General features: G+C 35.1%; 2 protein-coding genes across 6 annotated transcripts in view; one reads left to right on the top strand and one right to left on the bottom strand.

The window, feature by feature from the left end:
• The window catches only part of LOC306657486 (nucleoside diphosphate kinase A), a 162,579-nt gene that overhangs the window by 85,663 nt on the left and 62,804 nt on the right, over positions 1-14,112 (bottom strand). The window lies entirely within an intron of this gene.
• SPAG9 (sperm associated antigen 9) overlaps positions 1-14,112 on the top strand; it is a 128,405-nt gene that overhangs the window by 63,874 nt on the left and 50,419 nt on the right. For 4 of the 5 annotated variants that reach the window (XM_079133542.1, XM_079133541.1, XM_079133543.1 and 1 more), the window contains 2 exons: positions 9,034-9,241; positions 9,793-9,892. In XM_079133542.1, coding sequence (XP_078989668.1) covers positions 9,034-9,241; positions 9,793-9,892 — 308 coding nt within the window. Of the gene's footprint in view, positions 1-1,664; positions 1,707-9,033; positions 9,242-9,792; positions 9,893-14,112 lie in introns of all 5 variants that reach the window. The other variant, XM_079133540.1, reaches the window with a different exon arrangement.

Raw genomic sequence — 14,112 nt, 5'->3', positions numbered from 1 at the left:
TGATAACTTTCTAAGAAAATTGGGATTATGCTCTCAAGTATTTTTCTGCAGCTTGCTTTTTCATTTAACAATGTATCTTTTTTACCTAGGGTTTTGTTTTATACCAGGAATTGATTGAGTGCTTTACTACTGAGCCACATCTCCATCCCTTTTTAATATTTTATTTAAAGATAGGGTCTTGCTGAATTGCCTGGGGCCTCGCTAAGTTACTGAGGTTGGCTTTGAACTCTCAATCCTCCTGTCTCAGCCTTCCGAGCCTCTGGGATCCCAGGTATCCACCACTGCGCAGGCTTTGCCTAGTTTTGTTTGTTTTTGGTACCAGGGATTGAACTCGGACACTCAACCACTGAGCCACATCCCCAGCCCTATTTTGTATTTTATTTTTAGATACAGGGTCTCGCCAAGTTTCTTAGCGCCTCACTGTTGCTGAGGCTGACTTTGAACTCGTGGTCCTCCTGCTCAGCCTCCCAGCTGCTGGGATTACAGGTGCGCACCACAGCACCCAGCCTGGCTTTACCTAGTTTTTAATGAAGTGAATAACTAAGAATGAAAATGATGAGAATCCAGAATTAAAGATCATATAAACAAGTTTTAAGTGCTCTCAGTCCGTGCGTGTGCGTGTGTGTGCGCATGCGCACACACATGTGATAACTGAGTGGCTGGATGCGTTAATTGGCTTTATTGTGGTGATTATTTCAACAATGTATACATATATCAAAACAAATTGTACACCTTAACTATATACTGTTCTTAGTTTTTGGTTATACCTCAACAATGCTAGAAGAATATCTGTTAAGAGAGAGACAGTCTGTGGGTTTTTGTTTTAGAATTGACTGAGGAACAGTTATAGTGTAACCTTTCAAAAAGATTTAGAAGAATTTCTAGCCTAAGAGTTTTTAAAACTTGAGCTTGCTTTGTCTTTAAGAGATAGACTTTAGTCTCATAGAGGAAAAATGTACATATAGAAATGAATATAAATAGACGTTTTTACGGAAAATAATTTGAAACTTGCCACTCTTTGATTGTTGGTAGTTTCTTAACAGTTGCAGAAGTGATGGTGGCTAGAGGAAGAGGCTGCAGTGAACATTTTATGTATAATATGCTTTATTTATTTTTTGGTACCAGGAATTGAACCCAAGGGTGCTTAACCACTGAGCCACATCTCTCGCCCTTTTTACTTTTTGAGACAGGGTCTCACTAGGTTGTTTATAGTCCTGCTAATTTGCTGAGGCTGGCTTCGAACCCGCGGTCGTCCTGCCTCAGTCTCCTAAGCCGCATGTACCACTGGTCCTGTCTATATAATACACTTTAATATTTACTATGTTAACTATTCAAGGTGACTGACATAATATCAGGAAGATTTCATAGAGTTGTGAAAGTAGAAAATAGGGTTAAACGATGAACTGCTTATTAAAGTATATAGTAGGAGCCTGATCCAAGTAGTAGCTTCTGATGCAGAATATTACTTCATAAAATAACTTAAACTGGAGTCCTAGAGGAGGTTATTTGAAATCAAAACAAAACCAAACCCCAAACGCTCATTTTAAACATTGTAGATAATAGAGAGATGAAGCTTGTAGCCTGAGAGATAGTATAAGTCAAAGATATTAACACCTAGTAAATACATAATTTTTTTCTCTTTTATAATCTTTCCCTCTTCCCAGGTCAGCAATAGTCCTGAACCTCTGAAGGCTGTAGAACAGGAGGTGAGAATGGTCTTTGAAAACATTCTGAAAAAAATAAAAGTGATTTATTATTGGTAACTTCCTCAACTGCTATTCTCAAGACATCACATGGTCAGTTTGGAAGACTATTGATGTTACTCACTGAAATACAAAAGAAAATAATTTATTATACGGTGGTTGTCAGGGTTTTACTGTAATAGGTAATTTATTCCTCCTCCAAAATAATATTTTGAAATAAAGGAGAGAGAGTTCAAGTAAGTCTTATGGAAATTCAGCCTTTTTCCACTTATCAACTCTAGGTAAGAAAACTGGTACACTTTGTACGAATATCTTCCTTAAGGTAAAGGCACATGACTTTGCATAGATCCTGGAGACATCCCGTGTTGTCTTTTTACCTTGAGTGGCTCCCCTAGTTTAATAGGTTCTTTCAGTTTTATTCGGCAAACGACTGTTAAAAGCCTAGTACATATCAGACTTGATATATGGGGTATGGGGTATGGGGGATAAAAAGACAAGACTTTCTCTGCTAGGTCAGGGGTTAACCTAGGTCTTTGTGGAAGCCCCTCAGCATTGACACTGAAACAACATCCTTTTTTTTTTTTTTTTTTTTTGTCTCTAGTAATATCCTCAGGGTTAGGAAATTCCCACCTTTCCTTTAGTAATCTGAATTATTTGACCCTGCAATATTGTTTATAATGTATTTTATCTATATGTGAGTGTCTAGAGTTTTGGTTCTCAGTGTTTCTTTGGGTCACATTCCTTTACATGAAACTCTCCAGAAAAATACATGTACACACAGAATTTTTGTGACTGTTGAGCCTTAGAATTGTAAATTAAGTGTTTAAGAACTACTGCTTTAGAGACTGACTTTTTTTGGAGAGAAAGAAATGTAAATATAAAATTATAAGATGATGGGTTTTATAGTAGGACATCCTATCTGAATCTAGTTGTTTGTAATTTTGTCCTACTTTCATTCAGCTTATAAAACCTTAAAATCTAAAAGATAGACAAACCTTAGCAGAGTTTCTTGGCCCTTTATTTAGCTAATTTCAAATGAAGGTAGGCAGGCTACTTAGGAAAAACTACATTGGAACATGTAGAGTTTGTAAGTTTTCCTTAATGGAATAATATATTTTCTGTAGTTGTGAACATAGTTTATTAGAAAGTAGTAATGGTTAATGTAAGGAATCCCACGAAAACCACGATGGACATGGGAAATCACATTAGGGAGTTTATTAAGCAAACAAAGTGTCTCCCTGCAGGGTAAGAGAGAAAATGAGAGGAAAAGAAAGGGAAGGAGAAAGGGTGAGTGTTAGAGAGAGTGGAAAAGCAAGGAGGATAGAGAAAAGATGGGGTAGCTACCATGAAGCAGTTGAATTCTGCCGTGCTAACAGGGGACCAATAATGGAGGATACTTGCAAGCTGACTGATGAACCAATAGCTAGCTAGGATGTTCACAGACTGACAGTAGTTGGGAGGTGGGGAAATGACTGCAACGGAAAGGGCAGGGGGAGCAGCTTTGTACATTATAGTTAATGCCAGATAACATATGACATATATATTCTCCATAGCACTGAGTACATGACCCATTTGATGAATGGAACAACTGAAAATATTTTGAGAGGCTTATAGACTTTAAGCCTGATATATAAAACCAGTAGGAAAATACACAAAGACCAGATTGCTTTTAACCATAGTGTCTCAAGTGAAACCAAAATATTGAGTCTTTGTTGTGGTGGTGGTAGAAAAAAACAACACAGAATTTACCATCTTAATAATTTTTTAAGTATGTAGCATTAAGTATGTAATTTAAGTAAATCCATATTAATGTGAAACAGATTCCAGAGCTTTTTCACCTTGCAAATCTAAAACTCTATACCAGTTAAATGGTAATTTCCCTCCCTCCAACCTTTAAACCACCATTATACTTTGTTTCTGTGATTTTGATCATATTGTATCTGTCTTTTTGAGATTGGTTTACTTCACTAAGCATAATATCCTCAAATGCATTCATGTGACAACATGTGATAGAATTTCTTTTATTAAGGGCAAATAATATTCCATTGTATGTACCACTTTTATCAGTACCACATTTATCCAGTCATCCATCAGTAGAAAATTTGGGTTTCTTCTACCTTGTGGCTATTGTGAATAATACAAGTGTGATTATACAGATAAGCTCTTTTGAGACCCTCTTTTCACTTTTTTTTGCGGTGCTGGGGATTGAACCCAGGGCCTTGTGTTTGGGAGGCAGGCACTCTACCAACTGAGCTATATCCTCAGCCCTGACTTTTCAATATATACCCAAAAGTTAAATTGCTGGATAATATGGTAGTTTTATTTAAAAAAATTGGTGTGTGTGATAAACCTCAAATTATTTTCTAGAGCAGTGATATTGTTTAACAGTCCTACCAGCAGTGCTCAGGGGTTCTAGTTTCTTTACATTCTTGCTAGCATTGTTACTCTGATTTTACATTTGAATAGGGCAAGATACTATCTCTTTGGGGTTTTCTGGTTCATTTGTTTTTGTTTTGGTGGCACCTGGATTTGAACTTAGGGCCTCATGCATGCTAGGCAGATGCTCTACCATTGAGCCACATGGTAGACATAGGTATTTGGGCTTGTTGCCCTTCATTCCGTCTTTTTTTTGGAGGCAGTTATTGTCCGACTTTCATAATCTCCTCTGAAGGAGGTACAATACAAGAATATCGTGCCCCTGCCCAAATGCTATAACAAAGACTTTATATTTAAGTGGAATCTTGGGAATATTATATCACCACTGCCTGGGAGACCAAGGAGAAATAAATTCCTCTTTTGAAAACTATCTGCCTAAAATACAGAGCTTTTCCTCTCTTGCTATGTCTCTGGGATCTAGTTGTCAAGTGACTTGTTTTAAAGAGCATAAAAATTTTTGTGCAGCAAAAGTAAAAAATAGAGATAAATTACAGATGCATAAATCTCAATATTCAGATAGCCTAGGACATCATTTTCTTCTGAGATCTTAATTCTTGACTTCCTTCCAGCATGAAATCTTTGGATCCCTGAGATGTCATAGTTCTTTTTCTGTTTTAGGTTCATCTCTCTCCTGGCTCTTTTCATGCATTCAGGTTAAGGTGAATTTGGTAAAGTTGGGCTTTTGCTCACCTGTTTATATTGTTAACCTTTTAATTATTAATTTAAAAATTTTAAGGTGACAGTAACTAGACTTTGGGAGAGGCATGTTGATGGCTGGAATGGTAAGGTTGAAAAAAGAAATGATTTCTACACTTTTATTTAAGAGGGAAATGACAAGTTCAAGGTTGACCTCAAATTATTTATTTTTCAAATAGTTTCAAAAGCATATCATTTTCTTAGTATAAATGAACCGATATTCTATAACACTTTCTGAATCCACAGTCTCGATGGGTTTGAGAGTTTTCATTAGGAATATGGACTTTTATATTTTTAAATGCATGATACATTCTAAACCTTTGAAGAGTGTGAATTTATGTGCATAATATAAATACGAATTTGTAAATACGATAATATAAATTCGAATTAGCCAGGCTGATTATCCACATAATACCCAACCCCTACCCTTTTTCTTTTGGTACCAGGGATTGAACCCAGGACACTCAACCCCTGAACCACATTTTTTATTTTGAGACAGGGTCTCATTAGGTTGGTTATAGTCTTGCTAAATTGCTGAGGCTGGCCTTGAACTTGCAATCCTCCTGCCTCAACCTCCCAAGCTGCTGGGATTACAGGCATGTATCACCACACTACTTGGCACTTTAATTTTTTATTAGAGTACATATCAAAGCAAAGACAAGAGTGCTTCTGGGATGGTGGTGGCTTATAGTTGTCTTCTTTTTAGTCCTCTTCAGCTCTAAAAACACTACTGTTAGAGTTTATCACTCTAAACAAGATAATTTGCTCGACTTAGTTTTTGTTTGTTTGTTTTGTTTTGTTATGCTGGGAATTAAGCTCAGGGTCTTCCTTCTGTGTGTTACATATTAGGTGCCAATCATCAGCTCAAGGAAATAGCAATTTTATCTTTTAACTTAAGGGAGGCGGAGATGATGGAGAATTAACTATTTATTTCTTTGGATTGTCTTTTCATTGGAAAGAAGTCCAGTGTTTGAGATCCACAGAAGAAAATAATTGTATAATTTAGCTAACTTTATTAGCATATGGTTAGTATTGTACTTGAGATGATAGATGATCACAAAGTTAATCTTAAATGCAAGCCATTAAAGAATGGCTTTCTTTATTCATGAGAAGTATGAATGAGCTCTTTTTCCTCAAAATTTTATCTCAAAGTAAACATTCATCTAGTTCTAATCATTTGTTTAGAATTTATTTACCTTTTCCCTTAAAGTATCAGTTGCCTGTTAAAAATTTTCAAAAAAGTTAAAAAGTATCACAAGCAGAAAATAAATTTATTTCCTATGTTTAGTTGTTTAACACGCTTTTCAAAAACTTTGGGACCAGGAGCCAGAAGTGATGGCTTGTGCCTGTAATCCCAGCCAGCAATTTAGGAGGTTGAGACAATCAAGGCCTGCCTCGTCAACTTGATGAGACCCTATGTCAAAATAAAAGAAAAAGAACTGGTGATATAATTCAGTGGTAGAGTACCCCTGCTCAGTCCCTAGTATTGCACAAAACAAAAGCATCTTTGGGACCATACTTCTTATATTGTTTTACATTCTACTATATTATTTTAGTCGATGATGCTTTATAAAATGCATTAATCCACACTATATTTGCAAAACCTTCTGTGTGTGTGGTGTGCTGGGGATGGAACCTAAGACTTTGTACATGCTAAGCCAGTGCTATACCACTGAGCTACATCCCTAGCCCCTACAACACAGTTTTAATTGCTGCATAGTATTCAGTTGTACAAAGTATCATAATTTGCTTATTTTCCTATTTTGCATCATTAGGGTTGTTTGCAGTATTTTTTTGTGATCAAAACTATTTACATGAGATTTACCCTCTGTAAATTTTAAGTCTACAATACATTTTCTTTCTTTTTTTTTTTTTTGGTAGTGCTGGGGATTGAACCCAGAGTCTTGTGCATATGAGGCAAGCACTCTACGAACTGAGGTATATCCCCAGCCCTACAATGCATTATTGTTCACAGTTTTGTACAAACAGATCTCTGGAACTAACTCATCTTGCTCAAGTGAAATTATCTGGCTTTTGGTTAGTAACTCCTCATTTCTCCCTCCTTGCCACACCACTCTCCCCACCCTGTCCTATAACCACCATTCTACTCTGCTTCTACGAACTTGTTTGGGATTTTTTTTGCTGTTATAAATGACAGCATGCATGCAACTTTCATTATTTCTTGAAGAATATATACTTCTCCCTAATGTAACATAAGCATTTTCCTGCATTACCAAAAATTCATTTTAGTAGATATTATACTCTAAAATGGATATATTGTTTTATTTTTCTTTTAATAGATTCACAATCCAAGAGGAGATTCAATTTTAGTAAATGAATCATTGTCTGCCATGGGTATACAGGTGTTTTTAAAATAACGATTGATAAAATAATTAGTAGTTGACCAGTTATTGTACAAGTGCAAGTATGGTAATTTTTAAAAGTTGAGAATAGTAAGCATTTACTGGGATCAAAGGTCTTAAGCAGACACTAGTTTTATCCATGTGTTAGAGCCCAAACTTACCAATACAGCTAAGATATTTCAGAGTCTGTTTTTTTCTTACCCTCCACTACTGGGGATTGAACCCAGGGCCTCCAGCATGCTAGGCAAATATTCTACCACTGAGCTTCATCCAGCCCTTTATATTTTGTTCTGAAACAGGGTCTCTCTAAATTGCCCCAGCTGATCTCAAATTTGTGATCCTCTAGTTTCAGCCTCCTGAATAGCTAAGATTACTGGCATTTGCCATTGTGCTGAGTGATATATTTCAGAATCTTAGTGAGTTACTTACTCCACACTGGGTGTACCATTTACATTCTTCAACTTTCTACATTTCTCATCTTTAAAAAAAAATAATATAAAAAAAGGTTGGGATAGGGATGAAGGGTATAGGGGAACTGTTAAATTATGTAAGTATAATTACCATGATAAATTGTAATAGCTGATATTTTAAACATTTAGTATGTGTGAAGTACCCTGCTAAACCAGTATATAGAATAATTTATAATAATCTTATAAAGTAGATACAGATTAGAGAATGTAGATACAGAAAGAATATATAATTTACCCAAGATCATACATTTAGTGAATGGTAAATTTATTGAATTTACCCTCGTTCTTATTTAGCAGTAGTAAAACTTATTATTTTATATAATATATATATATATGTATATATATATATGTATTTTTTTTTCCCTCCTAAGAGAAAGTGCCTCATGGTGTTACCCAGGTTGACCCTCAACTTCTAAGCTCAGATGATCCTTTTGTCTCAGCCTCCTGAGTAGCTGGAACTGCACTATTCCTGGCTCAGAAGACTTTTTGTCATGTTCTTTTCTCCATAGACCTTTGTACTTTGCTCTAAAATAACTGTATCATTCTTGATATCCATTGGTCAGTTTTAATTCATTATTTTAGACCTCTTTGAAAATCTGTTAAAAAACTATAGATTCTTTTTCAGAAAAAACACGGATTTTACATACATTTTCCTTATGTACATGTGTCCCTTGTACCCTATTTGGAGATCCTAGTATAGTAGTTATTAAGTTTAAATGAGTATATGAGTCACCTGGTTTGCTTGTAAAATTGCAGATTACCTGACCTGTTTAAAGTTGGGTGCACGAAGTATAAAGTTGAATTTAGAGTGTGTCTTTTTGACACACACTTCAAGTGATTTGGATGGCAGGATGTTTTAAGATCACAGACTGTCCTGAGTTTAAGAATCTGGTTATTCCATTGCTGTTTTAGAGTAGTTATTACAAAGTCTTATTAACAAATGATTGTGTAGTTTTGCAGCTACCATTAACAACTCTTATTGATGTTAATGTGTCATTTTATTACTAATACTTCTAATCTTTTATTTTCAAATTTTCTGTCTAGAAATATCTCATGTTTGTTTGGAAAAGTATATTCTACTTAAATGTTATTTGCAAATGATCTAGACAGATTACTTATGATAAGCAGTGACTTTTCATTGTCTATTTTTATTTTTGTTTTTGTTTTGGTAGGACTTTCTCTAATAAAGTTTTATTTCTTAACTCTTTTTCCCTGCTAGGGCTTGGTATCAAACCCAGGGTGTTGCACATGCCAAGCATGAACTCTACCACTGAGCTAGGCTCCCATCCTCTATAATAATTTTCTAAGTGGTTTAGAATAAAATATTCAGTTAAAATTTTCTCCTTAATCATTTTTTATTTGTAGGATGAACTTTCTGATGTTAGCCAGGGTGGATCTAAAGCTACTACTCCAGCATCAATAGCTAATTCAGATGTGCCAGCAATTCCTCCTGACACTCCCTTAAAGGAAGATAATGAAGGATTTGTGAAGGGCACTGATATACCAAATAAGTCAGATATAAGCAAACACATCGAAGTACAGGTAGCTCAAGAAACTAGAAATGCATCTACAGGTAAGTGACCCTAGTTCTTATCAGCAGTGTTGAGTAAACTCAGATGATGAAGGAATAAGAAAATATGTCTTGGGTGCCTGCTTTAGATATGTAAAGATGGTAGATAATTCATTGTGTTTACTATAAATAAACATAAAAGAGATAATAATTAAACAGAGTTTTGGAAAGAGAAATATTGAGGACTAGGAGGTTAGAGAACCTAAAAGACAGGAAGACAACCCTTTTTGGTCTCCTACATTAGTATGTTAATCTGTGACTTTAGTTTCTCTATTTTTCACCCCTTAAATAGGAATGAGAGCTGTGCCTTGCAACACTATACTGTATCCCCCAAGAAACATAAATGAAAAAAATTTTTAGTTACTTAATAACTTCTGATAGTGACTATTAACTGAATATATGACATTGTCTACCCTGTTTCCTAGAACCCATTTTTAAAATGATTATATTTTTAAAAATATATAAATGATATTTAAGCCATAAAAGCAACAGGATTTGCATAGGAGTCATTATGTAATATATATTTTGCTTATTTAATCATGTCCTTTCTTTAGGCTCCGCTGAAAATGAAGAGAAGTCAGAAGTTCAAGCAATCATTGAGTCCACTCCTGAATTGGATATGGACAAAGATCTCAGTGGATACAAAGGTTCAAGGTATTGAAAGTATCAGATTAAGACATGTTATCTTTCCTTTTTCCTATTCGTATCATAAGCACTCTGTTCTCTGGCTTGTGACCAGACAAGTGCAGTTTATATGTTTTCCTGAAGAAATGTTGGTATTGTAGTCCAATTTCTGTTCTTAAAACCATGTATAATGTCCAGTTATCTGAAATACATTGATGTTCATGAATGTCAAATAGGAACTATTGACTGTCTTCAAATTTCTTCTATAAATTTTATCTTTTAATTATAATGACCATAAGAATACATGCCACTTATTAATTTCTGCTAATCATTGTGTATTATACTGTAGTAGTTAAAAACATAGACCCAAGAGTAAGACTATGTGGTTCAAATCTTGGCCTTGGGTTTGAATCTTAGGTTTCCTTATCTGTAAAAGGGAATTATAATAACACCCCAATTGGTTACCATAGCACATACCTATAATCCCACTGATTCAGGAGGATCACAAGTTTGAGGCCTACCTTGTCAACTTAGTAAGGCCCTTCCTCAAATTAAATTAAAAAAAAAAAAAAAAAAAAAAAAAAAAATGTAGCTCAGTGGTTGAGCACGCGTGTTCAACCCTCAGTACTGCAAAATATAAACTAAAACCATGGGCAAAGTACCCCATTCAATAAAAGTTAACTAATAGTTTTCATCATTATTTTATATTATTCTGTTGTAATTTCAACCTTATGAAATAGACGTCTTCATCCTTATTTTACAGTTAAAGAGACTCAGAAAAGTATAGTAACTTACCAAAATCACCCAGCTAGCAAGATAGAACTGAAATCAGAGTGTAAAAGTGAAACTGGCTTCTTATTCACCTACTTCTAAGCATACACAAGAGATTTAACTACTTATATAGCTTGGATCTGTCATGACTTTCAACATTCTGGACCTCTTAAAATTTAAAATTTTATTCTTTTGTGGGGCGTAGTTCTGGGGATTAAACCCAGGTCCTTGCACATGTTCTACATGCACTCCCACTGAACTCCATCCACAACCCCCCCCCCTTTTTTTTTTTTTTTTTTAATTTTGAGATAGGATCTCAGTAAGTTGCCCAGTCTGTCCTCAAACTTTGAGATCCTTCTGGCTTAGCCTTAAATTTTATTCTTATTACACTAAGTGTCTGTAGTTTTAAAGTCAAATGATAGTATAGAATCCAAAGGGTAGTAGTCCTTCGCCCCTACCAGCTCTCAGTCCCACTTCCAAGAGCCAGTTTTCCTCATTACTTAGCTCACATTCTTACATCCTTTGTCTTCAAAGGCTATAAGTATTATTTGTACTTGATACAAATAATATACCTTGGCTTCTTTTCCCTAGTTCTCCCTTTTCTCTGCTGGGATTCTGTGAGAAAAGGAAGTCCTTATGCCCTCAGGCCATATCCCTTATATATAGTGAATTAACTGTATACCTGTGCATCTGGAAAGTACTAAATACTTTTCTTGGGAGAATTGGGGACATATTCACTCAAATCATTTTTTCTGTAGATCCAATAAGGAACCTGGTTTAAAACAGTTGCACCTCTAGCTGATGACTTGTAGTGGAAGATGGAGAGGATAAAGTTGCTTAAATCACTTATCTTTCTTCATTCTCTCAATATAATTTTATCTCAACTTTTGCTAGTATTCATTGTTTATATTACTATAATACTATAAATATTAATCACAGGTTAACCACATAACAAAATATAGTTTCCTTTCCTTTTTTTTACAACTTTGTGTTTTTTTTGGAATTACTGCAGTCTTAGAGTTTAAATTTGTTTCCTCAGTTTTCTTTTTTTTTTTTTTGTTTCCTCAGTTTTCTATGGACCTATTTACTCTAATACATTGACAGATATTCTGTATTTCATTAAAAATTTTTTTTTAGTTGTAGAAGAACACAATGCCTTTATTTATTTATTTTTATGTGGTACTGAGAATCTAACCCAGTGCCTCACGTGTGCTAGGCAGGTGCTCTACCACTCAGCTACAACCCAGCTCCTCTATATTCTTAAGTGTAAGCAACCTCATGACCAAACTCAAATCTTGTATTTCTTAGAGCTCTCCCTCCTGCAGCCTTCTCTTGGCCATTCATCAATCTAGACTGTGGTATTTGCTCTGGTTCTGAAATATGACTTCATTATCAACCCTGGAAATTCTCTTTCACCTCTCTCCATTTCCTGGCTCCCACAGCATTGCACTTCTTGATTTCTGCCTTTATTTCTACAGTGCTTATTCTTACTAGCTTTCTGGACAAAGGATGCATGAGCTATAATTTTTTTGAGAACTGAGAACTCAAATGTGACTATCACTTATAGATGTGCATAATAGTTTGGCTAGATAACAGAATTATAGGTGAGAAAACATTTTCTTTTAGAATTGCAGAGGTACAGTTTCATCATCATGTTGAGTTCAGGGTGGTGCCATTTCGGTTCACAAAGTATTTGTGTATACTCTTCAGAAACGTTTAGTATCTTGGCTTAGTATTGTTGGTTTTATTTATTTAAAAAAATCACAAATCTGTACTTGGTTTATCTTCTTATATGAACTAAGTCTTAATTGAATATTCTTAGCTTCTAGATCTGAGAAATTCTGTCTCCTTATTTTTGTTTCTTCTTCCTGTTCTGGAACATGTGTTAGGTAGATATCAAGCATGTTGAACTGATCTTCACCATTCCCTACACCCTTTTTCTATCTCCTCTATTTTTGGTTTAATTTCAGACAGAACTTGATTTTTTCCCCCCTTCCCCATAGTTTTTCCTTTTTCCTTGAGTGGTTGCTTCTTAAATCACTTACTGTTCTTTTTGGATGCAATATTTATTCTGGAAAAAAAAAGTTTTTTTTTTTTTTTTTTTTTGTTTTCTATGTTGCTGCGTGCCACCTAGTTGTTTCTTTTGTCTTAGCACCTCTTTCACATACCTTTGGGCTCTTTCTTTCATAAGAGTCTTCTTTAAATGTCTGGTGCTTGTGACTATTTTGTGTATACTTGTATAAAAGCGTTGATTCCCTGGTTTCTTGCCTATAACATTTAATTTTGACTTCCAAGGGTTGAGGATTAGCTCCGTGGTTGAGTGCTTACCTAGCTATGCCTGAGGCCCTGGGTTTGATCCCCAAGCACTGCCCAAAATTTTTTAAAAAGTGGGGAGGAGTGAACTTGGCATCCATTGTTCAGTATACTGTGCTGGGAAGGGTGGTTCCATTGTTCTGGTGGATTACAGGTAGGTCTGATATTGTTTCTTGTGCAGTCTTAAATTCTGGCCTTTTGTTTGACATTCTTCATTGTATGCTCATCTCTGCAGTTGCTGGTATGTTTAAGTCTTACATTTTTTATGAGTTCTGACACTGCATTGACCTCCTTCTTAAACCTCTGACAGCTTAGGTTTCAAGTTTCTATAGTTTGTTTCAGTTTCTACTGTTTGTCCATCTGTTCTCTTACAGAATTTTGTTCACATTTCATCTACTCTGGTCTTTTTTTCCCCGTTCCCTTATCCTTTTGGGTGGTACATACCTTTTTAATTTCTTAACTGTCATCTTAGTCAGGTTTCTGAATTATGAGGTGTAAATGATGGTGTTTAGTTCACCACATTTACATGGAAATACTGTACAGAGTTTTTCTGTTAGTATACCATTGAGGCAAAAAACATATATTTTCCCCATTCCCCTCCACACCCCTGCAAAAAATGGCTTATAATGTATATACTAGTAATTTTGCAGCTTAGTTTTTTTTTTTTTTAACTTTCTATAATGGGTTGCCTTATTTTGTAAGTTCCATTTTAATGTTTTTAATCATAGAGTTAATATATTGACTTATTATATATCCAGTACCCTATTAACAATCACTAGGTCATTTCAGCTTTTTGCTACTATAAAAATGGTGCTCTATGGTACTATGGATTGAACTCATGGGGACTCTACCTCTAAACTACTCCCCAGCCCTTTTTATTTTTTATTTTAGGATCTTACTAAGTTGCCAAGGCTGACCTTGATCCTCCTGCCTCCCATATCTGGGATTATAAGTGTGTACCACTGCATCTGACTTACTCTGATCATATTTTTCATGTATGATTGCTGCCTTATGACAGGATTTTTGTAAGACATTTTTGGACATGGTGTTCTTAGGTCAGTTTTAATACTGTCACGTTGTCCTTAAAAAGTAAAATGCCATGCCAGTTTATACCAGGCAACATATATCACAGTAGTTAACATCATGAATTCTAAAACTAGATCCCT

The sequence above is a fragment of the Sciurus vulgaris genome (genome assembly GCF_902686455.1).
Source record: "Sciurus vulgaris genome assembly, chromosome: 3".
NCBI classification, from domain to species: Eukaryota; Metazoa; Chordata; class Mammalia; order Rodentia; family Sciuridae; genus Sciurus; species Sciurus vulgaris.
The sequence above is the reverse complement of the archived record's forward strand: the minus strand, read 5'-3'. Positions and strand labels throughout refer to the sequence as shown.